Source organism: Heterodontus francisci, chromosome 14, assembly GCF_036365525.1.
Source record: "Heterodontus francisci isolate sHetFra1 chromosome 14, sHetFra1.hap1, whole genome shotgun sequence".
NCBI lineage: Eukaryota > Metazoa > Chordata > Chondrichthyes > Heterodontiformes > Heterodontidae > Heterodontus > Heterodontus francisci.
This window is the reverse complement of record NC_090384.1, coordinates 37,998,972-38,025,821: the sequence shown is the minus strand read 5'-3', so window position 1 is coordinate 38,025,821 and position 26,850 is coordinate 37,998,972. Positions and strand designations below refer to the sequence as shown.

Here is a 26,850-nt window from a genome sequence, read left to right as displayed (position 1 = left end):
ACTCCCTCCTCACCCGGCCGTAACAATGTACATTTGAAATGTAGCCATTGTTGTAATGTAGGAAATGTGGCAGCAAATTTGCACACAGCAAGATCCCAAGCAGCATGAAATAAATGACCAGACCATCTATTTCAGTGTTGTCTGGCTCAGAGGTTAAAGTGATACCACTGAGCCAAGGCTGACACCTTAATAGGATGAAAGTCTCCTCTATCCTCGGGCTGTAAACATTTCATGTGAAATGAATGTGGACAGTATCAATCCAGCTCCTAATCAGCCCAAAGCAACACAAAACAACCATAATTCAGCAAAATTAGCAATCTACTACTACAATACAACTTACACAGTAAAACGTTCCAAGGCATTTCACAGGAGTGTTAACAAAATCTGAAACCAAGCCACATAAGGAGATATTAAGACAAGTGAACACAAGCATAGTCAAAGAGAAGGTTTTACTTGTACCCTCTCCAAACTCATCTTGTCCATGAGATTGACCTTCTGGTCCCTCAATTTTTTCATTTTGTCCCACCCGCCTGATCATCCCCATAACCCTGTGATTTCTTTTCCCTTCAAGTATTTAATCAATTCCCCTTTGAAAGTTATGATTGAATCTGCTTTCACCACCCTTCCAGGCAGTATATTCCAGATCTTAACAACTTGCTGCATAAAAAAGTTTTTTCATGTCACCTCTGGTTCTTTTCCAATCACCTTAAATCTGTGTCTTTTGGTGACTGAACCATCTGCCACTAAAAATAGTTTCTCCTTATTTACTCTATTAAAGTCTTTCATGATTTTCAACACCACTATCAAACCTCCTCAATCTTCTCCGCCCTCAAGCAAACCCCAGAACCTAAATCAGTGGTTAGAAGTTCCATTAAACTTTAGCATAACCATTGCCACTCTTCATTCATCGTACCAAAATCAATCACTTCACATTTCTCTGCAGTAAATCTCATCTGCTCTCTTACTGCCCATTTCACCGCTTGTTTATGTCCTCCCAGAGTCTGTTACTATTCTCATCACTTTTTACTATATTTCCAAGTTCCATGTCAACTGCAAACTTTGAAATTATGCCCTGTTTCCCCAGGTTCAGGTCATTAATATACAATAGCAAACTGACCATAGCACCATGGTATAGGGAGCCATTCAAGTCGGTGGAGAAAAAAGAAATGTAGTTGTAATTGGGGATAGTACAGTTAGGGGCATAGACGCTGTTCTCTGTGGCCAGGATCGAGAGTCCCGAAGGCTGTGTTGCCTACCTGGTGCCAGGGTTCAGGATATCTCATCTGGGCTGCAGAGGAACTTGGAGTGGGAGGGGAAAGATCCAGTTGTCATGGTCCACGTAGGTACCAACAATATAGATAGAACGAGGATAGAGGTTCTGCTGAGGGAATATGAACAGCTAGGGGCTAAACTAACAAGCAGAACTAAAAATGTAATAATCTCTGGATTACTACCTGAGCCACGAGCTAATTGGCACAGGGTCAATAAGATTAAAGAGGTAAATGCGTGGCTTAATGATTGGTGTGGGAGGAATGGGTTCGAATTCATGGGACATTGGTGCCAGTACTGGGGAAGGAGGGAGCTGTTCCGATGGGACGCACTCCACCTGAATCATGCTGGGACCAGAGTCCTGGCGAATTGCATAACTAGGGCTGTAGATAGGGCTTTAAACTAAATAGTGGGGGGGTGGGGGGGGAGGGTTCATTTTCATGGAAAATTAGGAAGTCAAAGTTAACGGAGAAGGTAGGAGTGCAGGTTAGTGATGAGGCTGATTGTTACCAGAAAATAAAAGGGACAGAACGCGTGAACGTCATATTGCACCAAGGAATCGTAAAAGAGTAGGGAAATTTGATATTAGAACAAACTTAAAGGCTTTGTATCTGAATGCACGAAGCATTCGGAGTAAAATAAATGAGTTAACAAATGCAAATAGAGACGAATGGGTATGATTTAGTGGCAATTACTGAGACGTAGTTGCAGGGAAACCAAGTTTGGGAATTGAATATCCAAGGGTACTCAATATTTCAGAAGGATAGGCAGGAAGGAAAAGGAGGAGGTGTAGATTTGTTAGTAAAGGAAGAGATCAGTGCTGTAGTGAAAAACGATACAGGCACTGGAGATCAAGATGTAGAATCAGTCTGGGTAGAAATAAGAAATAGCAAGGGAAAGTCCCTGGTGGGAGTAATCTATAGGTCCCCAAACAGTAGTCCCGCAGTGGGACACAGTATAAACCAGGAGATACTGGGGGCTTGTAAGAAAGGTACAGCAATAATCATGGGTGATTTTAATATGCATATAGACTGGATCAATCAAATTGGCAAAGGTAGCCTCGAAGGAGAGTTCATTGAATGTATTAGAGATTGTTTTTTGGAGCAATATGTTGTGGAACCAACCAAGGAGCAGGCTATTCTAGCTTTGGCATTGTGTAATGAGGTGGGATTAATTAATGATCTCATAGTTAAGGATCCTCTAGATAAGAGTGATCATAGCATGCTAGAATTTCAAATTCAGTTTGAGGGCGACAAACTGGAGTCCCACACTAGCATTCTGGAGTTAAACAAAGGTAATTACATAGGCATGAGGACAGATTTGGCCCTAGTGGACTGGGCAGGAAGACTAAAAGGTAGGACAGTTGATGAGCAGTGACAGATGTTCAAGGAGATATTCAATTCCTCCCAACTAAAATATATTCCAGAGAGGAAGAAAGATTTTAAGACGGGAAAAAACATCCATGGCTAAGCAAGGAAGTCAAGGATAACATAAAGACAAAAACTAAGGTATACCATATTGCAAAGGCCAGTGGCAGGCTGGAAGATTGCAAAACTTTTAAAGATCAACAAAGGGTTACTAAAAAAGTAATAAAAAGAGCAAAGGTAAATTATGAAAGAAAACTAGCACAAAACATAAAAGCTTCTGTAAGTATATAAAAGGGAAGAGTTGGTCCCTTGGAGGATGAGACTGGGGAGTTAATAGAGAGGAACACAGAAATGGCGGAGAGACTAAATCAGTATTTTGCCTCAGTTTTAACGGTGGAGGACATTAGTACCATCCCAATAATAACAGGCAATACAGAGATTATAGAAAGAGAGGAACTTACAAAAATCATCATCACTAGGAAAAAAGTACTGAGTAAACTATTGGGATTGAAGGCAGACAAGTCCCCAGGGCCTGATGGCCTACATCCTTAGGTCTTAAAGGAAGTGGCAGCGGAGATAGTGGATCCATTGGTTATAATATTCCAAAATTCCCTGGATGCAGGAAAGGTTCCAGTAGATTGGAAAATAGCTAATTCAAAAAGGGAGAGAGGCAGAAAGTAGGAAACTACAGACTAGTTAGTTTAACATCTGTCATTAGGAAATTGTTAGAATCCATTATTAAGGAAGTAATAACAGGACATTTAGAAAGTCAAAACACAATCCATCAGAGTCAGCGTGGTTTTATGAAGGGTAAATCGTGTTTGACTAATTTGCTAGAGCTCTTCGAAGCTGTGACAAGCAAAGTGGATAATGGGGATCCTGTAGATGTAGTATATCCGGACTTCCAGAAGACATTTGATAAGGTGCCGTACAAAAGGATTAATACACAAGGTAAGATCACATGGGGTTAGGGGAAATTTATTTGCTTGGATAGAGGATTGACTAACCAACAGAAAACAGAGAGTCGGGATAAATGGGTCTTTTTCTGGTTGGCAAGATGTAACTCGTGGGGTGCCACAGGGTTCGGTCCTTGGGCCCCAACTATTTACAATTTATATTAACGACTTGGATGCAGGGATAGAAGGTACTATAGCCAAATTTGCAGATGACAATAAATAGGTGGGATAGTAAGTTGCAATAAAGAAATAAGAAATTTACAATGGATATGAAAAGGTTAGGTGAATGGGCCAAAATTTGGCAGATGGAGTTTAACGTGGATAAGTGTGAGGTTATCCATTTTGGTCGGAAGAATAGAAAGGCAAATTATCCAAATGGACAGAAACTTCAGAGTGCTTCGGTGCAGAGGGATCTGGGTGTCCTCGTGCATGAATTGCAGAAAACTAGTGTGCAGGTACAGCAGGTAATAAGGAAGGCAAATGGAATTTTGGCACTTATTGCTAAAGGAATAGAGTATAAAAGTAGGGAAGTGTTGCTGAAACTATTCAAAACCTTAGTGAGACCGCACCTGGAGTATTGCGTACAGTTTTGTCCCCTTACTTGAGGAGGGATGTAGTTGCAATGGAGGCAGTTCAGAGGAGGTTCACTAGATTGATTCCAGGGATGAGGGGTTTGTTTTATGAAGAGAGATTGAGCAGCTTAGGCCTTTACTCGCTAGAGTTTAGAAGAATGAGAGCAGATCTAATTGAGGTATGTAAGATGATTAAGGGGATTGACAAAGTAGACGTAGAGAGGATGTTTCGTCTTGTGGGGCAATCTGGAACGAGAGATCATAGTTTTAGGATAAGGGGTAGCAGATTTAAAACAGAGATGAGGAGAAATTACTTCTCTCAAAAGGGTTGCGAGTCTGCGGAATTCACTACCCTACAGTGCAGTGAATGCCGGGACATTGAGTAAATTTAAGGAGGAGATAGACAGATTTTTAATTAGTAATGGGATGAAGTGTTGTGGAGAACGGGCAGGAAAGTGGAGTTGAGGCCGAGATGAGATCAGCCATGATTGTATTGAATGGCGGGGCAGGCTCGAGGGGCTGAATTGCCTACTCCTGCTCCTAGTTCTTATGTTCTAATATATACATCAAAAAGAGCAGTGATCCGAGTAGTGACCCCTGAAGGACTCCACTGTCTGAAAAACAACCGTTCACCACTACTCTCTGCTTTCTGTCCCTTAACCAGTTTTGTAGTCATGCTGCCAGTGCCCTTTAATCCCATGGGTTTCAAATTTGCTAACAAGTCTATTATGTGGTGCTTTATCAAATGTCTTTTGAAAGTCCATATACACAACGTCAACCACACTACCTTCATCAGCTCTCTCCATTACTTCATTAAAGAATTCAATCAAATTAGTCAAACACAATTTTCCTTTCACAATTCTATCCTGACTTTCACTTACTAACCCATCTTCCTCCAAATACCAATTAATTTTGTCCCAAATTATTGTCTCTAAAAGTTTCCCCAACACCAACGTTAGGCTGACCGACCATTATTGTGATATTGGCAGAATCCTCTTCTTTAGTGACATTAAAGGTTCTATATAAATGCAAGTTTTTGTTGTTGAGGTGGAGGTAGGTGGCCTTTGTGATGTAAGAGGATAAGGAGCCAGAAACTCAGCTCACAGGGATGCAAAGTCTGATAAACAGGAGTTTGGCTGGGAAGGGAGATGGAGTAAGTGGCAGAGCTGGAAATAAGTCCTTCAGATCTTCCCAATGTTATGTTTCAGAAAACTATGAGTCATCCAAGACTGCAGTATGGACGAACTGTCTGATAGCACAGAGGCAGCGAAGTAAAGGCCTGACAGTGCTTGATGCTGAAACACAACATCTGAAATGTAAGATGTTCCATTCCACAAGACTGAGATCTTTCACTCTGATGAATAAAAAAAAAATTCAAATTTGTAATTGTGTTCAATAGTTGATCAATATAATCAAGCACAATTTGTAACTAGTATGCTTTTAAGCAGTCTTGAGTTCAGCTTTCAAATGTATGTTGATCCTATTCAGCTGTATCCTTCCACTTCTCTCAGCCCCTTGACTGCCTCTAGGCAGTCATATTGCTTAGTCAACATTATCTTGCATTTATCAGAGCATTCTCCAGTTCAACATCAGTCCAAAGCCACCATTTTCAGCCACCACTCATTTGTCATAGACCCCACCCACTCAGGGGTAGCTAGACCTTTTGTAACCTAGGTATGTTCAACGCTGCCTCCAATGCATTACCATTTACAATCACTTACATCCACCTCTGCAACATTGCTCACCACTCAACAACAATAACAACTTTCATTTATATAGTTCTTTCAATGTGGTACAATGCCAGAGCGCTTCATTAGAGCATTAATAAACAAAATTTGAAACTAAGTCACATAAGGAAATATTAGGACAGGTTGTCCAAAGAAGTGTTAAGTTTTAAGGAGCGTCTTAAAGGAGGAGAGAGAGAGGCGGAAAGGTTTGGGAGGGGATTCAGAGCTTGGGGCCTAGGCACTTGAAGACATGGCCACCAATGGTGCAGCAATGAAAATCAGGCTTGCGTAAGAGGCCAGAATTGGTGGAGCACGGAGATCTCCGAGGATTGGGAAGCTGGAAGAGGCTATAGAGATAGTGAGCAGGGAAGCAATGGAGGGATTTGTAAACAAATCCTCCCTACCTCAAAAGGCAAAATCCTGTAGATACTGGAAATATGAAATGTAAACGGAAAATACTGGAAATACTCCACAGACAGGTAGCATCTCTGGAGCGAGAAACAAGAATGAATGTTTAAGATCTGTAATCTTTTGTCAGAACTGGAAAGTACTACAGATCTGACAGGCATTTAAGCAACTACAGAGCAAGGGAAAGTGGGTGAGAGGAAAGAACAAAAGGGAAGCTCTATAATAGGGTGGAATGCAGGAGAGATTTAAATGGCAAAAGGGATGATGCGACAAAGCAAAAAGGGCTGTTAATAGGATAACTAAAGGAGCATAAGGAACATTAGTTGGCTATTTTGCCCCTCAAGCTAAAGGTCAGCTACCCGACCCAACCCGAACCCGATGGGACCCGACGACATGTGTCGGGTATGGGTTGGGTCGGGTTGCTCTTCCAGGTGCGGCTTTCAGGCTCGGGTCGGACACACACAGCAAGAATTGCATTTTGATCTGCTGGTAAGTGTCAGAAGTAAAAAACCTGCCTGAGCTGGGAGTCCGGGACATCAAGGAGGGAAATTTTGAATCTGCACAGTGAGCGTCTCTAAGACATCATCACGCTCATGCTGCAGCTTCCTGCAGATTGGGAGTCGCAAGGCAGGTTAAGGGAACATTTCAGTGGTCGGGTTGGGTTCAGGCACGGGAAAAAATGGAGGAACTCCGGTCCAATGTGGTTCTGTCAGGTTCGGGTCGTTTTTTTTTGTGACCTGAGCAGGCCTTTACCTCAAGCCTGTTCCACCATTCAATGAGATCATGGCTGATCTGTGACCTAATTCCAATCCCTTCTTTGCCCCATATTCCTTAATACCTTTGGTTACCATAAATCTATCACTCTCAGATTTAAAATTAACAATTGATCTTGCATCAATTGCTGTTTGCAGAAGCGTGTTCCAAACCTCTACCACCCTTTGCATGTGAGAAATGTTTCCTAATTCACACTTGAAAGGCCAACATATCCTTCCTAAGGTGTGGTGCCCAGAACTGCTCATTGTACTCCAAGTGTGGTCTAACCAGGGCTTTGTATAGCTGTAGCATAACTTCTATCCATTTGTATTCTAGTCCTCTAGACATAACAGCCAGCATTCCATTAGCCTTTTTGATTTTTTGTACCTGTCCGTGATATTTTAATGATCTAAGTATTTGGAGCCCTAAGTCTCTTTGGATCTCCACTGTTTCTAGCCTTTCACCATTTAGGAAGTACCCTGTTCGATCCTTTTTAGGTCCAAAGTGAATGGCCTTGCATTTGGCTACATTGAAATCCATTTGCCACAGTTTCGTCCATTCACTTAATCCATCAATATCTCCTTGTAATGCTTTGCTTCCATCTACACTGTTTACATTGCTGCCTATCTTTGTGTCATCAGCAACTTGGATATGTAGCTCACTATCCCATCATTTGATGCAAAGTAGTTATTCAGCTTGCCTGCCATTTCTTTACTTTATTTCATAATATCACTGTTGTTGGTTTTTTGGGGGCCATGTTGCTCCTGACCACTCTCTTTCCTAATACAACATTCAAAAAGTAATAATTCTGATATCCTTGACAAGTTACTTTTCATTCTCCCATTTTGTAGCTCTTACAATCTGTTTTATCACCTTTTGTTGTTCTTTGTCAACAAAAGATGGGTCTCGAGGAGCTGTAAATGGCAACAGCAGAATCATTACCAGCCTGTCAATAAAAAATGGGAGGCATAGTGACAATCTACAAACATACGAACAAACATACGAATTAGGAGCAGGAGTAGGCTACTTGACCCCTCAGGGCTGCTCCGCCGTTCAATAAGGTCATGGCTGACCTGATTGTAACCTCAACTCCACAGTCCTGCCTACCCCCAATAACCTCTCACTCCCTTGCTTATCAAGAATCTATCTACCTCTGCCTTAAAAATATTCAATGACTCTGCTTCCACCGTCTGTCGAGGAAGAGAGTTCCAAAGACTCACGACCCTCAGAGAAAAAAATTTCTCATCTCTCTCCTGAATGGGCGACCACTAGCACTAGATTCTCCCACAAGTGGAAACATCCTTTCCACATCCACCCTGTCAAGACCCCTCAGAATCTTATATATTTCAATCAAGTCACCTCTTACTCTTCTAAACTCCAGCTGATGCAAGCCCGGCTTGTCAAACCTTTCCTCATAAGACAACGCACCCATTTTAAGTATTAGTCTAGTAACCCTTCCCTGAACTGCTTCCCACGCATTTACATCCTTCCTCAAATAAGGAGCCCAATACTGTACACAGTACTCCAGATGTGGATCTCACCCAATGCCCTGTATAACTGAAGCATAACCTCCCTACTTTTGAATTCAATTCCCCTCGCAATAAACTTATAACATTCTATTAGCTTTCTGAATTACTTGCTGAACCTGCATACTAACCTTTTGCAATCCATCCACTAGGATACCCAGATCCCTCTGCATCTCAGAGCTCTGCAATCTCTCACCATTTAGATAATATGCTTCTTTTTTATTCTTCCTGCCAAAATGTACAATTTTACACTTTCCCACATTATACTCCATTTGCCAAATCTTTGCCCACTCACTTAACCTATCTATATCCCTTTGTAGCCTCCTTATGTCATCTTCACAAGTTACTTTCCTACCTATCTTTGTGTCATTAGCAAATTTAGCAACCATATCTTTGGTCCCTTCATCGAAATCATTTATATAAATTGTAAAAAGTTGAGGTCCCAGCACTGATCCCTGTGGCACACCACTCATTACATCTTTCCATCCAGAAAATGACCCATTGATACCTACTCTCTGTTTCCTGTTAGCTAGCCAATCTTCTATCCATGCCAATATGTTACCCCATACACCATGAGCTTCTATTTTCCACAATAACCCTTGATGTGGCACCTTATCAAATGCCTGCTGGAAATCTAAGTACAGTAGATCCACAGGTTCCCCTTCACCTACAGCACATTACTTCTTCAAAGAACTTAAAAAATGTTACACTTGATGTTGAGACCAGGGAACTGTAAAGTGCCTAATCAAAAGATCAGTTACTTTAAGGGCTCTATTCCATTCCCATTGGGGGAGGCGAGGAGGCGGTGGGGGGAAGGACGCATAATCAAAGTAGCTGTGGGAATCAGTGGGCTTATAGTGGATATTGGTCGACAGCCTATCCCCAGAAATAGAGACAGAGAAATCAAGGTAAGAATCAGAGATGGAGGCGAGGCTAAGGTGGAAATTGGAAGCAAAGCTGATGAAATTTTCCAGTTCAGGGCGAGAGCAGGAAGCGGAACCAACAGTCATCAGAGTATCGGAAAAAGAGGTGGGGGGGGGGGACCACCCAAGTAGGACAGGAACAAGGAATGTTCCACGTATCCCACAGAAAGACAGGTATAGCTCCGACCCATGTGGGTTCCCATAGTGACACCTTTTATTTGGAGGAAGTGTGAGGATTCAGAGGAGAAGTTGTTCAATCTAAAAACAAGTTCAGACAGGCAGAGAGGGTGGTGCTAGATGGGGTCTGGTCATTCAAGGAAGTCGAGAATCCGCAGGTCCTCCTGGGGAGGGACAGAGGTGTAGAGGTGAAAAGTAGATTATTAGGGCCAGGAAACTAGTAACTGTTAAAGCAGTGGAGGGTGTCAATCGTGTCCCTACCTCAGCCCCTCTGACATTGCAACTCTCATCCATGCCTCTGTCACCTAAAATCTAAAATGTGTAAAACTCTCCACACATATCCTGTCCCACTCACCCATTACTCCAGTCCTCGCTGACCCACACTGGCTCCCTGTCGCACCATGCATTCAATTATAATCTTTCTCCTCTTCTATCTCTGCATCTCCTCCAGCCTTAAATCCTCTCCCAAATGCTCCATTCCTAAACTTCAAATTTTGTGCATCCTTGTCCTTTTTCCCCACCAATGGTGGCAGATCCTTCAGCCATTCTCTACAACTCCACCTCTTAAGAAAAAAAATCAAGCGTCAGCTTACCTTAGGAAGCCCTATTACTTGAATCAGAAGGTCAAGGGTTCAAGCCCTATGATAATACATGAGCAAATAAATCTAGGCTGATACTTCAGTGTAATACTGAGGGGGTGCTGGCTTTTCAAGGAATAGCTGAAGCAAAGCCCCTGTTTGCCGATTCAAAATCAACGTGTATTTATATAGTGCCTTTAATGTAATAAAATGTCCCAAGGCATTATAAAGCAAAATTTGACACCGGGCCACATAAAGGGAGATAAGGACTGATGACCTAAAGCTTGGTCAAAGAGGTATGTTTAAAGAGCATCTTCAAGAAGGAATGAGAGGTAGAGAGGTGGAGAGATTTAGAGGGGGAATTCCAGAGCTTAGGACCCTGGCAGCTGAAGGCACAGCCACCAATGGTGCAGTGATTAAAATCAGGGATGCTCAAGAGGCCAGAATTAGAGCAGCACAGATATCTCAGAGGGTTGTGGGGCTGGAGGAGATTACAGAGATAGGGAGGGGAATGGCCATGGATTGAGTTGAAAATAAAGATCAGAATTTTAAAAACAAGGGGTTCTTTAACTGAGAATCAATGTAGGTCAATGAATACTGGGTTAATGGGTGCATGAGACATGGCATGTGTTAAGACGTGGACAGCAGATTTTTGGACGACCTCAAGTTTACATTGAATAGAACGTGGGAGGCCAGCAAGAAGTGTGTTGAAATAGTCAAGTCTAGATGTAACAAAACCATGGACGAGGGTTTCAGCTACAGATGAACTGAGGCAGGAATAGAGTTGGGCTACTTTCTTTTTTCTTCTTTTGGGCCTCCTTATCTCGAGAGACAATGGATACGCACCTGGAGGTGGTCAGTGGTTTGTGAAGCAGCGCCTGGAGTGGCTATAAAGGCCAATTCTAGAGTGACAGGCTCTTCCACAGGTGCTGCAGAGAAATTTGTTTGTCAGGGCTGTTGCACAGTTGGCTCTCCCCTTGCGCCTCTGTCTTTTTTCCTGCCAACTACTAAGTCTCTTCGACTCGCCACATTTTAGCCCTGTCTTTATGGCTGCCCAACTGATGGTGCGGATATTTGGTCAGCTCAGCTTCAGGTGGATGGCACTACTGAAAAAGTGGCGGAGTTCTACAGGTGTCCTGGACAATATTTAATTCTCAACCAGCATCACCAAAACACATTATTTTATTGTTCATGTACTCAAATCGGCTACCACATTTGCCTATTTAACAACCATGACGACATTTCAAAAGTAATTCATTCGTGATGGCCCAATGACACAAAAGACAATATACAAGTATAAATTAATTCATTTCTTCCAGCAAGCTTTGGTTTGTCCCTCCTGATCTCTCCCAGCCTGTTTTCCTCAAGCCTTTTAATGAAACGACTTGGGACAGTTCTCTGCATTAAAGGCACCATGCAAATGCAAGTTGTGGTTGCACAAGCAATACAATGTCATCTTCCTGTCGTTCTACGAAGCTACAAAGCTTATTTAACTACTTAGGACAAGGGAAAATGTCCCTTTAAGTAAAGCGTCAAACTGTGTTCTTATTCAGTTAGTTACTTTACATCCCACTGAAATAATTAATGAAGCGTCGCACGCCTGCCCTGATATAAGATTGTTACAAAATGCATTAAAAACGCTAATCGATGTAGTTTATCACAAACTGCGGTCGCCCCATGAAAACAGACCGAGGCATTCGGCCTACACAGAAAGTTTAGGTTAGGGGAAAAAAAGGCTGAGACTCTTCCTGATGCCATCGCAGCACAGCACAGCACCGAAATGACACTTACAAACTCAATCCGGGCGAAAGAGCCGGCGACTCGGCGGGAGCTAGGTGATTTGCCAAAAGGTTTTCTGAAGTTGAAGGAAGTCCTCGATCGGTTATACTTGAGACAGTCTAAGTTAATCCTGGACGTGGTCACACTGCTGTTTCGCCTAGTTATTGGAAAACGCCCGCGGGACAATTTTTCTTCCCGCCTCACGGCACTGACCCAATGGGCGAGAGCTACAGTGTTGCAACGTTAGAATGTTACGACTTTCCAACGTTCCAAAGCGGCTGGAACACCTTTGCTACCAAAAGTCTCTCTCCCTTGTTAGGGTGATGAGCTGCAGATTTCACTGCCTCCCGACACCGGCTCTGCAATCACAAACAGCTGCGAACTATCTAAACGATCCTGAGCTCAACGACTGCGATCTTCCAGAGAGACAGATGGTAACACTTCTGACCAAGCTAGTTTCCGCGTCATTGGCTTTGCAAATAACGACTGAACAGGCTGGAGATTTGGTAAATTTGTTATTTTGTATTTAAGATTACATTCAGCAAGGGAACGACACCGGGTCATTCCGAAATTACTTTGCAGGTTAAATATGCACTTGAGGTGGCGTAACCTACTGGGCTAGGGACCATGAGCTAGAAAATGGGATTTTTGGCCAGCATGGACACGATGGGCTGAATGGCCTGCTTCTGTACCGTTAATCTTGCTATGTCGGCATGTGAATTTCACTGCATGATAACATAAACTTCTTGTAGACTACAAGGTCAACTGGGTAATTCGCTGGCCTAATATTCTTATCCTTCAACTGTCAGAAGACAGGGGAGTACAGCCAGAACACCACAACACACACCCTTATCTACTCTGCTGCTGAATACTGCTCTGTCTCGTGGTCCTGCAGACACCACACAAAGATTGTAGACGTTCAGCTAAAGGCCACCCGAAGACAGTGACAGGATTGTTTAAGTCCACTCCAACTGAGTGGCACCCGGGGCTGTCCCACATTGCCCTGCCTGCCATTCGTCGCAATGCCATCTTGCTCCATGAGATGCAAAAACTCAAACAACACTGATCTTCACGAAGACTTGCAAAAACCCCACCAGGAAAGCACTTAAAATTGCACCAGCCATTCTGGGAAACAGCAACTAATACTCATGCAGATGGTATAAACCCACTAACCAGATGGATGAAATCATGGAACGCATGCAGCATTTAAATATGTGAAATTGTGAAAATCACAGTTTCTTAAATTGCTATAAAATTTGTCAAATTTGACCCTGAATTTGGTAGGGCCCTACTTGTCATCCATCCAACAGCAATAACCTCTGGCTGTGACCTCCCTCGAAGACAATCGACAGAGCTCAACCAAATCTACACAAGGCACGGATGATGTAGCCACCTGCTTCATTAGTGGAAGATGAGGGATGACTCGAAGTGTTAGCAGACAAGCGAGAATGCCAGAATCAGTAAATCAAAAATAACCACAACCATGACTGCAGCACATCGAGTGAAAGAATTTGGAAGTCAAATTCTGCACACCAATAGTGGAATACTTTTTTGTACAAGCTACAATGTTTCATTGGATCACACACGGTGGGCAACGGTTCAGCACCACTTACAGTCCGAAAGCCATCGCAGCAGAAAGACAGCATCTGACACCGGACTGCTGGGAAACAAACAGGCAAAAAAAGCGCGATGATTTCATCTCTTTAAGAAATTGACAGAGAGCTCAAAAAATCATCAGTTGGTTACAATGGAACTTGTGCATGCTTTTGCAAACGTAGATACCAATGGAAAAACTTGATCACCCAAAACTGCGCATGTTCATTCAATGTAATGTGCAAAACCGTAATTGCTTGCCAATTGCAAATAAACTATGACAGGACTACCTACCGAAAGTTTTTGCTACTCATTGTGAGGAGATGAACGCAGTAGAATGCAGAGCCTCCACCTTGCAGGACTAGCACCGCGCTCTCTGACAATTCCAACAAACTCTGGACACGGAGAGAGTTGTGTCTAAACTTGGACAGGTGTTCACAGTGCAGAGACAGGATCTGAAGAAACAGACAGTTGCAGGTTGCTCCATGCTCACATTCAACCACTAACTTCAGTGAGTAAAGAATGTGCCCTATTTATAGTCAGCTTTTTACAATAGTTTTTGAAAGTACAATAAATGCCATTTGAGACCAGAATCCTTTGTCTTTTTTTCTTATAAATAGATCATTTTCAGGGTTTGTTGTGACACTGTGAAATTTATGATTTAAATATGTGAAATTCACAATTCTTAAATTGCTGTGACTGTGAAGTTTGCCAAATTTGACCCCAAATTTGGTAAGGCCCTACTTGCCACCTACCCAACAGCAATGGTATCTGGCTGTGACCTTCCTTGAAGACAATAGACAGTGCTCAACCAAATCAACACAAGGCATGGATGGTGTAGCCACTGCTCCATTAGTGGAAGATGAGGGGTGACCTGAAGTGCGAGTATGGAACACATCACATCAATCTACCCAATAAGATGTGTACAAATCTCTAGATGAACGGGAAAAAAAACATACCCAGTGTCACCCTCATCCTATGCTATGGCAAAGCCCCAAGCAAACCATTTATCTCTGCTTCAGTTGGGTGGCAAACAAACTGCAAAGCCAAACCATGCTCACAGTTCTGATTGGGAGATGGTGAACAATGCTTTTGGCCATAGGCAACCCACAGGCATTTTGTTATCAATTGGACTGTGATGGCAGACCCTGTAGCACAATATGTGGAACTGTAGTATTGCCACAGCAATTGGGATGGGGGTATACAAAGCAGGCCAGTCATCAGGCTGTCTCCTTTGGTATGTTGCTTTGACATTGACACAATGATTTTCACTATTGTGATAGCATGATTTCATTCAATGAACCTGGAAAAGCCTCAGCTAATCAGAAATACAAATGCTGTTGGCTGCTTAATCAAAAAGAAGGCACTTTCTTCAAGGTGGTAACTTGGATTGACACATAAGTAGACTAAGTCTCCACACACAAAATTGAGGGGTCAGCCACTCCAGAGGGCAGTTAGAAGACAGCAAGATTTGTGTGGGACTGAAGTCACTTATAGGCCAGACCAGGTCAGGATAACAGGTTTTCATCTCTAAAGGACATTAATCAACCAGTTAGGCTTTTATGATTCAATAGCTTCATGTTGCCTGTAGGAATAATTGAGAAAGGGAACAAGAATAGACTTAAGCTTGGAGGACACCTGTGATTTCAATTACTATTATTTCTCAATACTATTCTGTATAGAGATGTTCAGGTGACCTCCTTGAAAGGATTTAAAGATTTGGAATTTCTGAACCTTCCTCCAGCTCAGCTCTGTTTACCTGTATTTTTTATATTCTTTCATGGCTGGCAAGACCAGCATTTGTTGCCCATCCCTAATTACCCTTGAGAAGGTGGTGTTGAGCCGCCTTCTTGCACACTCTTAGTTTCTACATGTCCATCATTGAAAGGTTTTAATAGAATATGGATCCTTATGGGGCTTCTATTAATCTTGGTTCATTAGCCCCTTTGACAAAGTCAAAGTTTACCACAAAAGAATCATTGCTGTCAGCCACAGTTAAAGGTTTCTCTGATCTTCCAGTCTGCACTCAGACAAGATGATCAAAAAGTATCCTTTACCAATTATAGGACATAACAAACCAGCAGCATTTTAAAGCTTATAATGTGTCTTACTTTCGATGTTGACAGTTCCGTTTATACTGTAAAATGTTCAGAACGCTGGTTTTTTTTCCTGCAGACATGTATTTTAAAGCCACCAAATACAATTCAAAAACTTCCAGCCAACCATGTGAAGGATTACTCAGCTGGCTGTACGATTGGCCCAGAGCTGGCTCGGAGCGTCCAATGGTGTTGCGGGTGGCCGGCGCATATTCTTTATGTCAATGAGTCAGGACGAGGCTCTCTCTTTTACAATCTGAGCGTGTGTCTGAGAAACACGAGTGCCGATTCTGCCTCACTTCCCAAGTAAGTTGGCCTTCTGGACTCTGCTCAAGGAAGCCCCTGATTCATTGATGGATAAACACACGCACAGGAGCCTGTGGGCCCCGCACTCTCCGGGCGGTTTCAGAGGAATAAGGATTTGAGGGAGGCTGAGGCCGAGCTAGGCCAGGCTTGTAGGGAGGGGAAGGCCCAGCCCGGCCCAAGCGCTCGGGTTTGGGAGCCGGCGTTAGGCCCCGGGTGCTTGGTATCAGGAGTTATTTTGCCGCCTCTAATTGCTCGTCAATGAGCAGGCAGTGAAGGCACTTCCGAAGAGGCTTCGCGCGGGGTGGGCGACACGTGCGATCGAACGGCCTCGATTGTTACGAAACGGGCGAAAAAAGTCGACGCGTTCGGAGTTGGAACATTGGCGACGACTCCGTTCCACAGCCGGGCTCGCGCTATGTGAGTGGGACTGTGCCCGGACTGAGCTGGGACCTGGACCTGCAGTAAACCCTGAGCCTCCCAGGCCTGTAGTGAGGCGCTGCGCCCCACTCACCACAGGTACTATTTTGACCCTAACTTCCACTCTGAAGTGTTTTACATTTTAATTTGGTTATTAAAATGAAGCAGTTTTGAGTTCGAGGTAGCAAAATTTTTCATTTTGAACTGAAGGTATTGGATTTTTCAAAACTGTAAAGTTTTCCTCCATCTCCCAACCCCCCCCTCCCCCCCCAAAAGTTCTTGAAGGTATTTCAGAAAGCTTAATATACATGCTATGTTGTATCAAGCATGTGATTGTAAAGGTGGTATGGAGACCTGGTTCAGAAAGGATGTATGGGGTGAGGAATAAGATAGAAAGCCACATGCTTTCCAATAAAATGAATACATCATAATGCACACTGTCTGGAAACTGCTTTTGGGGTACTTTTGTATATCCACGTACACCGTATCACAATATTTATTAAGCTTAGGAAAGTTGGAGGTTTTTCTTGTGCCTCTCCCATCTTAACTTTCAACAATCTTCCTTTACTTTCCACCAACTCTGTCGGTGGTCTGATCCCCATCATAGTTTTTGATGGGTCTCCTAGGTTGGAGGTATAGTTTGTTTGCCTTAACATCTCACTGCTTAGTAATGGCCATTTAATAAGCAAATCTATTTCAAGAAACTTGGTTGATGAGTAGCGCAGGGTGGGGGGCAGGGAATTGGGGCTGGATATAGTGCTGTGGTGTCTAAATGGGTTTAAAAAAATGACCATCCAAATCTGTTGATGTCTTGGCCCTGGCTGAGTTGTTGGCATATCTTGTGTCTTACTGGTTGCCAGTCCTGTATGTCAAAGTTGTCTGATTAGTGAAGTCTCAAAAAATAATTGACATAACTCCTTAATTGATTTCAGATTTAATGGAGAGGACCAGTCTGCAAAGTAACAAATTGGGTGTGAGCTATTGAACATGGAGGGGTGATGATGCTGCAGGACCCACTAGCTCTTTATGCTTACTGTGGTTTTATGATCCTCTTGCTGTTTTGTTTGTAGAGAGGAGGGTCAGAAAGACAAAAATTGCTCCCAACACACTCTTCCATAAATTTTCTCTCTTTTGCCTGTGCTGTTCTGGCATCAGCTGAGTAGAGAATGTTCTGTGTTGGTGCTGCACACATTTTAACAGCAGCAGAGCTCCTGGACCACTCAAGTGACAGTCCGTTAGGGACGAAGAGAAGTATGGTTGCTGAAGGTAGAAATACATCAAAGGCTGTTCTATTAAATGTTGCAAAATCTACCAAAACTTTTGTTGCTGTCATGCCAGGCAGACAACTGTCCATGGTGCAAACCCATCGCTACTATTAGCAGATCTGGAAGTGTGTGGGCCCGCTTGACTTCCTTCTACTTGAGGGCAACTAGTGTTCTCGGAACTGTGCCCCAGTGTCTTCAGGAGAAGGATGATTGGCCCAGGAAAATGGCGGGGGAGAAAGGGAAATGAATCAGTGATTAGATGAAAAGATTTTTTAAAAAACTAAACTAGATGGGAGTTGGAACTGAAGTGCAGTGAGAGATCAGTTCGAGCTTTGAGCAGAAGAATAAATGGAGTAAATCGTTTTTATATAACTAAAGTTCAGTTCTTCCCTTTTAGAATGCGTTACGTCGCAGCTTACCTCCTCGCTGTATTGGGTGGCAATGAAGCCCCATCTTCAAAGGACATCAAGAAGATTCTTGACAGTGTTGGCATTGAAGCTGATGATGAGCGACTGAATAAGGTCTTGTACTTTTTTAGATACATGATTGTTGAAATTGACTGTGTTTGCACTTTCATAATGATGCTTTTTTTAAATGAATTTCAGGTTATCAGTGAGCTGAAAGGCAAGAATGTGGATGATGTCATCACTGCTGGTAAGTGGCCTTGTTTAAAATGTGGTCCATACCAAAATCAATTCATTAGCATTGGGGATGTGATGCTGTTGGTGTGTTTGCTAAGTGAGTACCTGCGTGCATAATTGCAAAGGTGTAATAAAAAACAACTGTGAAATGCAGTCCCCTTAACAGTGAAAATTGTGGTTGTAATCACAATTGTTACTATAAACTAGTGGCCCTATTTGTTCCCAGTTTTTGTTACTTTTGATTGGGGTAAGAGTAACAGCTTGCATTTATAACAAATCTCACATGCACATGAACATTCCAGCAACTTAGAAGATACGCACTTGTTCTCACCTCCCCACCCTATATTCTGCATCGTCTCTATTCCAAAGCATGACTACCAGAGCTGCTGCCAACAATTCTCTCAATCAGGATGCTTAAAGTGAGTGCAATGCCACAACAGGGCAACCTTGCCTTAACTGATCAGCCCAAGTAAAACACAGAAATTCACTGAAGAAAATGCCGATATAGTTTGTCGGGCCTGAAGCCCCTTCAAGCATGCTATGTTGCAGGTAAAGGTAGCAAAATGAAGTGAATTTGGAGCAATACACTGAGTTTGAGCTGTGGTAGAGGAGGCAAAGTTGTTGCTGGTGGACTTGGAGGTGATGTGGACAATGGGGTAGAATGATCCTTAATTTAAAAACTCTTGGTTATTGCAATTGCCTGAAAGAGCTAGATTTCTTTACTCTGGAAAGGAAATTGCAATTATGGCTACAATTGCACCATAGGCCCAGTGTGATTTTGGTGATATGGACTGAGAACTGGATCAGAGGGACGTGAATTTGGAGAGCTGACCATGTTGGCTTGCAGTGACGCATTGAAGGACCTTGGATAGCATGGTTGTTTACGAGGGTAGAAATTTAAAAGTTATTTAATAAAGTATGACACAATAGACTTGTTAGCAAAATGAAAGCCCATGGGATTAAAGTGACAGTGGCAGCATGGATACGAAATTCATGGGACAGGAAGCAGAGAGTATTGATGAAACCGTAGGACGGGGTATAAAGGAAGAAATAATGGTAGCTTATCAGAAAGGTATGGCCATGATCATGGGGGATTTTAACCTACATATAGACTGGAAAAATCAGGTGGGCAGAGGTAGCCTAGATGAGTACATTGAATGTTTTCGGGATAATTTCTTGGAACAATACGTTCTGGAGCCAATCAGAGGGCAGGCTATACTAGACGTGGTATTGTGCAACGAGATGGGATTAATTAATGACCTCATAGTTAAGGCACCCCTAGGTAGCAGCGATCATAATATGACTGAATTTTACATTCCGTTTGAGGGAGAGAAGAGTGGGTCCGAGACTCGTATTTTAAACTTAAATAAGTGCAATTATGAGGGCATGAAAGCAGAGCTAGCTAAAGTGAACTGGCAAATCAGGTTCAGGGATAGGTCAATAGAGATTCAGTGGCAGAGATTTAAGGGGATATTTCAGAATACACAGAACAGATGCATTTCAATGAGAGAGAAAAATTCCAAGTATCAAACTTAATGAAAAAGCCTATAATTGCAGCCTAAAAGGCTGCTGGAAGCAGATTAAATAGCTTTCTTGGGGGGATTGTATAAATACTTGAAAGGGCTGGGGGTTGGTGGGTGGACTTTGTAGGGCAGGGGAATGGCATAATGGGCCAAATGGCAGCTTCCTGTGCTGTATTATTCTAGGTCAGTTCTTTCCTGAAGGGAGAGGTTGACTGAAAGCTTGGGGCTCATGGAGGAACTAAATCTAGCACCTGGTGGAAAGCATTTAGTCTTGAAATCTTTGTAAACCTAGCTCTGGCACAGAAGTGTCCTGAGTTTGAGGTGTCCCTATGCAGTGTGCCATTCTCAAGCAGGGAATGATTTCTGCATGTATTTCTCTTTTGAAACTACTTAATGAGCAATAACTAGAATTGTCACTGTTGAGTCGCCCTGTAAGGGTCTTGTTTTTCTGTGGAGAAACACGAAGGAAATGGGGAATGTTTTTTTCTTTTTCCTTTAGGCACTTTTACCCTATAGCCAAGGGCCAGTCTCCTAGAGTGGTGGGCTGAGATCACAAACTTGGTTTGTGTTGTGAATAAAATGTGTTCCTTCCCTGTTGATTTTGTGTTAAAAGTTCCAATGTGCAGTCTGTAGCTAAATGTTTTGATGGCAGTTAAAGTTGGGGTTTGGAGTGCTTCCAATTAAACTTCAGGTGAGAGTTGGGCAGAATTGTCAGCCTCTGCTTAATGATGTATTCTTGGCTCAGAGACAGGACTTGAGCAAAAAAAATCTGGGCTGAAACCTCAGTGCAGTACTGAGGGAGTGCTGCTCTGTCAGAGGTAACACCATCTTTCAGATGAGATGTTAAACTAGGGCCCATCTGCTCTTTCAGGTGGGTGTCAAAGATCCCATGTTAATATTCAGTGGGCAGGCAGAGGAGTTCTCCTAGTATCCGCAACCAACATAACTAAAGCTGATTACCTGTATTTGGACTTCGCTCTTCCCTGTGTTACAACCATGACAGCACTTCAGAGATGTTTCATTGGCTGTGAAGCGGTAGTTTTGCATCCTGGGCTTCAGTGTTGGTTGCTATATCTGACTGCCATTTATGGAGGGTGCAGCTCCACACCTAACACGCTAGTTTTTCCTGTAAATATCACTAGTGCGTACTGTTGCTCGTCATTTAATTATTGTGCTTAATGTCAGTTTGCTAAGAAAGTACTTGCATTTATATAGCGCCTTTTGCATTCTTGGGACGTAACGCACTTTACCACCAATGAACTACTTTTGAAGTGTAATCGCCGTTGTAAGGAAATTCAGCTGCTAATTTGTGCACAGCAAGTTCCGACAAACAGAAATAAGATAATCAGATAATCTGTGTTGGCTGTTGTTAGTTGAGAGATGAATGTTGACTGGAAAAACTCTTCAGATGGTGCCATGGAATATTTTATTTCCACCTGGGGGGAGTGAATGGTTCTTCAGTTAAATGTTTCCTCTGGCAAAACAAAACCTCTGACATTACTGCACTGGAGTGTCTGTCTGGATTGTGTGTTCAAATCCTGGGTGGGACTTAGAAGCAAGAGAGCTCCACTATGCCAAGGCTTAAATAAAGCTCCGTTTTTCATGTTCAGGCAAGTGTTGTTCTGAATTTACAGTGTGTTGATTGGTGGGATATCAAGGATGTTAATGTGCTTCATCGTGCATTTACTGGATATAATGCAGAACCTTCGAGAGGAGATGTAGTGTGTTGGAGGATAAATGGAAATCTGTCGGGATGCTTAAGTTTACTAAAGAGGTGTTGAGGAAGAGGGAAATCCTGAATAGGTTAAAAGGAATGAGACATTATTATCTGTAAAGGGGGAAATATCAGGGTCTGAACAGATGGTCTGAACGTGCAAAGATGTTTAGGAAAATTGAAGAGTTAGCAGGGCTTGTGTATTGTGCCCAAAATCAGAATGAGAAATAGGGGCAGGAGTAGGCCCTTTGAGCCATTGAACAGCATGACTCAACTCCACTTTCCCACCCTATCCCCATAACCCATGATTTCCTTACTGCCCAAAAATCTATTGATCTTTGTCTTGAATATACTCATTGACTGAGCATCCACCACCCTCTGGGTTAGAGAATTCCAAAGATTCACAATCCTGTGAGTGAAGAAATTTCTCCTCATCTCTTTGTTAAATGGTCAACATGTTGCCCTGCGACTGTGGCCCTCAGTCTCAAAGCTCCAAGCAGTAGAAATGGCCTCTTGGCATCTACCCTGTAAAGCCCTCTAAGAACTGTATGCGTTTCCCCTCATTTTCCTATACTCCAGAGAATATAGGCCTGTTGTACTCAATTTCTTCTCGCAGGACAGCTCTCATCCCAGCAATCAAGTGAACCTTTGCATGCAATCTAAGACCCTTTTGGTCTCCTTGAGTAAGGAGGCCAAAACTGTACAAAGTATTCCAGGTGTGGTCTCCCCAAAACCCTATCTAACTGCAGCAACACTTCCTTACTCATATACACTATTCCCTTTGGCATTCAAGTTGCCTTCCGAGTTGTCTACTGTACCTGCATGTTAAAATTCTATGATTCATGTACAGACCTTTAAATTCCTCGAGTGCCAACATTTTACAAGTCTGCCTTTTTAAAAAAAAAATCTGCTTTTCCATTCTTCCTACCAAAGTGGGTAATTTCATATTTCCCCACGTTGGGCAAGAAAACAGCAGATGAAGTATAATCATTTAATCGGTCTATATCCCTTTGCAGCCTCTTTACCTCCTCCTCGCAGCTTACTTTCCTGTCTAGATTTGCATTGTCACGAAGTTGGATATTTTACTCGCTGTCCCCTCATCTAAATCATTGATATAGATTGTGCATAGCTGAGACCCCAACACTGAATCTTGCAGTACTCCACTAATTACACCCTGCCATCCTGAAAATGGTCCATTTATTCCTATTCTGTTTGCTGTCCTTTTAACCAGTCCTTAATCTATGCTAATATATTGCCCCTAATTCCGCAAGCCCTAATCTTGTGTAAGGGCTCCGTTGAAGATGTATGTATGCTAGAGGCTTGAAGAGCAGCTGTTGTGCACCCATTTTCGAAAAGGGAGAAAGCTAACTTAGATAATGAGATCAATTTGTTTAACATTTGTGGTAGCAAAAACGTTGGGATTTTTAAGGATGGAACTATCAAATGCCGAGATAAGGAAATAGTGGAAGCAGCCAACATTGATTTGAGAGGGGACAACATGCTTGACCTTTCATTATCCCATTTTGAGGAGGGAACACATGGGGCAATGCAGTGGGTGTGCTGCACATGGACTTCCAGAAACCTTTTGACAAAGTGCCACATTGGAGATGATTAGGGAAGATTAAGTGGCATGGAATTGGGGGAAGAGTAGTGAACTGGATTAAAATCTGTTTGGAAGAGATGAGAGAGTAGGGGGTGGGTTTCAGGTCGTTTCTCTGCAAGTGAATAGCGGAGCTACACAGCCTTCTGTCCTGGGACCACTTCCATTGATTTGTGTGCCAATGATTTGGCTATGAATGATGTGGCCTGGGGAGAGTGGTGTCCCAATTTGCTAACAATGAGGCCATGGGCAGTAATTCTAAGGGCCAAAGGAAGCTGCACAGTGAACCTCTTGTTCACTGATTTCCTTGACCTATGTAATTTGCATTAGTGCCTAATCTGAATTCAGTGGTTGACGACAAGCGCCCTCAGTTGACATTGTGCTGCTGGAACAGAAGCTGTGAACAATCCAAACATTAAATTGTTTTCAGGGATGATATCTAATCCTTGGCTCTGTTGAGTTTCTTCAGCTCCTTATGCCTTGTTGCTTCTTGCTGATAAGTTCCCTGAATATTCACTCTTCTGTGTAAAATGGTTTTCGATGTGAGATGGTACTGAGATGAACCCACAGCCATTTAGATGTAAAATGATATTATCTATCATGGGTACCCAAAGAGGTTTGAGGTTCCTCTTCTAGGGCAGCTAAGTAACTGTGATGCCCTAAGCTTGGTGCTATGTGGCGTGGAAGCATCCTGGGGCAGGTTGTTTAAACAGAATATATGGGAAACACTCAGCTGCTCTAGCAGCATCTGAAAGTTAAGAGAAAAGATGAGTGGCCTTTCCCTTCCGATTTTCGCCCTACCACCGTGCCTCCCTTTTTGTGTCCATGCACCTGACTTTCTCACAATGTCTCACTATAGCGAATTGAGAGCAAGCTTGCGACCCACATTATCTTTGCGCAGTTGCAATTGAAATGTGGAGTGGTCATTAATTGGGGGTGGGGGGTGGAGAGAGAGGAGTTGAACCCTGAACGAGTATCGATATATTGTGTTAACTAATTGCCTTATCTTTAGGCAACGCCAAGCTTGCGAGTGTCCCAGCTGGAGGTGTTGCAGCTGTTGGCGCTACAGGTGGTGCTGCTCCAGTGGCAGCTGCTGTTGGTAAGTGATCAATGTCTCGTGTTGTTTAGGTTGTGCTAACATCAGCCTCCTCTGTATTGAGGATTGCAGATGAAAACGTAAATTTTGTCTGACATTTAATGCACCAGTTAATATATAGAGGTATATATAGAGGTAATATTTATGTCCGAGTGTATCAGGCCTGTGTCCTCAGTACCTTGCTCTACGGCAGCGAGGCCTGGACAACGTATGCCAGCCAAGAGCGACGTCTCAATTCATTCCATCTTCGCTGCCTTCGGAGAATACTTGGCATCAGGTGGCAGGACTATATCTCCAACACAGAAGTCCTTGAAGCGGCCAACATCCCCAGCTTATACACACTACTGAGTCAGCGGCGCTTGAGATGGCTTGGCCATGTGAGCCGCATGGAAGATGGCAGGATCCCCAAAGACACATTGTACAGCGAGCTCGCCACTGGTATCAGACCCACCGGCCGTCCATGTCTCCGTTATAAAGACGTCTGCAAACGCGACATGAAATCGTGTGACATTGATCACAAGTCGTGGGAGTCAGTTGCCAGCATTCGCCAGAGCTGGCGGGCAGCCATAAAGACAGGGCTAAATTGTGGCGAGTCGAAGAGACTTAGTAGTTGGCAGGAAAAAAGACAGAGGCGCAAGGGGAGAGCCAACTGTGCAACAGCCCCAACAAACAAATTTCTCTGCAGCACCTGTGGAAGAGCCTGTCACTCCAGAATTGGCCTTTATAGCCACTCCAGGCGCTGCTTCACAAACCACTGACCACCTCCAGGCGCGTATCCATTGTCTCTCGAGATAAGGAGGCCCAAAAGAAAAGAAAGAATATTTATTAATAACATTTATATAGAGGTAAGCCTGACCAGAGCAGTGAGGGAAATGTTATGAAGAAGGGTGCACCAAACATCATTAATTTGCAGGTACTTTGTGAATATGTATTTTGGAGTAGATGGTGGGTGTATTGCCTTGTTTTCATTTGATTTTTAAATCAGAAAAGGATTGCAGTCGGACACTTGAGGTTGACAACTAATGTTGCACTGCTTAATCCTGGTACATTTTTCATGGCTGGTGTAGGCTTGTAGGCCTGTGGTCACAACCCATTCTTTTGGGCTTGATGGCTACCAGGGGAGTACACTATTCAGCCAATATCACGACGCAGAGTATTGTAAAGCACTGGGCTTAGCTGTTTTCAAAAACATGTCACACACCCAGCTATACTGGTACGGATTTGGTGGCATTTAAGAATGGCCACTCTGGTGAGGTGTCAGGTGGTGACTGAAATTAGTGGTAACGTTAGCATGTCAGCTGGCTCAGTAAATGGTCTGTTAACCCAAAGTTGGTAAGTTCCTGGTAGACCAGTTCCAAAATGTTGAAACCTCTTGATCTGATTTTTTTTGGGTTTGTCTTGCTTATTTTGGGTATTCACTGTTCTGTGATTGTATGGAAGTGAAGATCTTGGTTTTAACTTTTCTTTTTGTTTTTTAATCAGCTGAAGAAAAGAAAGAGGAGAAGAAAGAAGAGTCTGAAGAATCAGATGATGACATGGGCTTTGGTCTCTTTGACTAAATACAAAACTGTCTTTAAAATAAACTATTCTGTGTTCTAATGGAATGTCTTTTGTGTTAGTGCAATGGTATATTGGGATGCATGCAAGCCAGTGAGTGAGGAATAAGGACAAATGGAACTTGGAGTTGCCTATGCAAATGGAATTTAATGCAGACAAGTGCAAAGTGATGCATTTTGGGAAGTTAAATTAGGGCAGGACATATACAGTGAATGACACGGCCCTGGGGAGTGTTGTTGAGCAGAGGGCCCTGGGGAGTGTTGTTGAGCAGAGAGACCTTGGGGTGCAAGTACATAGTTCCCTGAAAGTGGCAACAGGTAGACAGGGTGGTGAAGAAGGCGTATGGCATGCTTGCCTTCATCGGCCGAGGCATTGAGTACAAGAGTTGGGACATCATGTTATAGTTAGTTAGGCCGCATTTGGAGTACTGTGTGCAGTTCTGGTCGCCGCACTACAGGAAAGATGTGATTAAGCTAGAGACGGTGCAGAAAAGATTCACAAGGATGTTGCCTGGTTTGGAGGGCTTGAGTTCTAAAGAGAGATCGGATAGGCTGGGTCTGTTTTCCCTAGAGCGAAGGAGGCTGAGAGGAAACATGATGGAGGTATATAAAATTATGAGAGGCATAGATAGGGTAGATAGCCAGAGTCTGTTTCCCATGTTAGGGGTGACTAAAACCAGAGGGCATAGATTTAAAGTGAGAGGGGGGAGGTTTAAAGGGGATCAATGGGGTACATTTTTCACACAAAGAATAATGGATATCTGGAATGAGCTGCCTGAGGAGGTGGTGGAGGCAGGAACAGTAGCAACATTTAAGTGGCATCTGGACAAGTACTTGAATGAGCAAGGCATAGAGGGATATGAAATTAATGCAGGCAGGTGGGATTAGTATAGATAGGCATTATGGACGCGGTGGGCCGAAGGGCCTTTTTCTATGCTGTACGACTCTGACTCTATGACTCTAAACTAGCCAGTAACACAAAAACAGATTGTGAGAGCTTTTATAGGT

The 26,850-nt window shown here is 43.1% G+C and overlaps 2 protein-coding genes across 7 annotated transcripts in view; one reads left to right on the top strand and one right to left on the bottom strand.

Moving 5' to 3' along the window:
- pidd1 (p53-induced death domain protein 1) overlaps positions 1-15,809 on the bottom strand; it is a 127,425-nt gene extending 111,616 nt beyond the window's left edge. For 2 of the 6 annotated variants that reach the window (XR_010976339.1, XM_068046024.1), the window contains exon 1: positions 12,048-12,488. The gene's annotated coding sequence lies outside the window, so the exon portion shown is untranslated. Of the gene's footprint in view, positions 1-340; positions 385-12,047; positions 12,489-13,922; positions 14,084-15,739 lie in introns of those variants that run through there. The other 4 variants (XM_068046026.1, XM_068046025.1, XM_068046027.1 and 1 more) reach the window with 4 other exon arrangements.
- A 110-nt stretch (positions 15,810-15,919) lies between these two features.
- LOC137376982 (large ribosomal subunit protein P2-like) lies at positions 15,920-25,885 on the top strand. The gene is made up of 5 exons (XM_068046030.1): positions 15,920-16,030; positions 18,110-18,233; positions 18,318-18,366; positions 24,203-24,289; positions 25,769-25,885. The coding sequence occupies exons 2-5, from the start codon at positions 18,111-18,113 to the stop codon at positions 25,843-25,845; spliced, it is 336 nt and encodes a 111-aa protein (XP_067902131.1). The 5' UTR covers positions 15,920-16,030; position 18,110; the 3' UTR covers positions 25,846-25,885.
- Positions 25,886-26,850: the final 965 nt, after the last annotated feature.

Coding starts and splice junctions, on each gene's coding strand:
- LOC137376982 (XM_068046030.1), top strand. CDS start 18,111: ATGCGTTACGTCGCAGCTTACCTCCTCGCTGTATTGGGTGGCAATGAA. Junction 18,234..18,317: donor ATGATGAGCGACTGAATAAG/GTCTTGTACTTT, acceptor AATGAATTTCAG/GTTATCAGTGAGCTGAAAGG. Junction 24,290..25,768: donor TCCAGTGGCAGCTGCTGTTG/GTAAGTGATCAA, acceptor TTTTTTAATCAG/CTGAAGAAAAGAAAGAGGAG.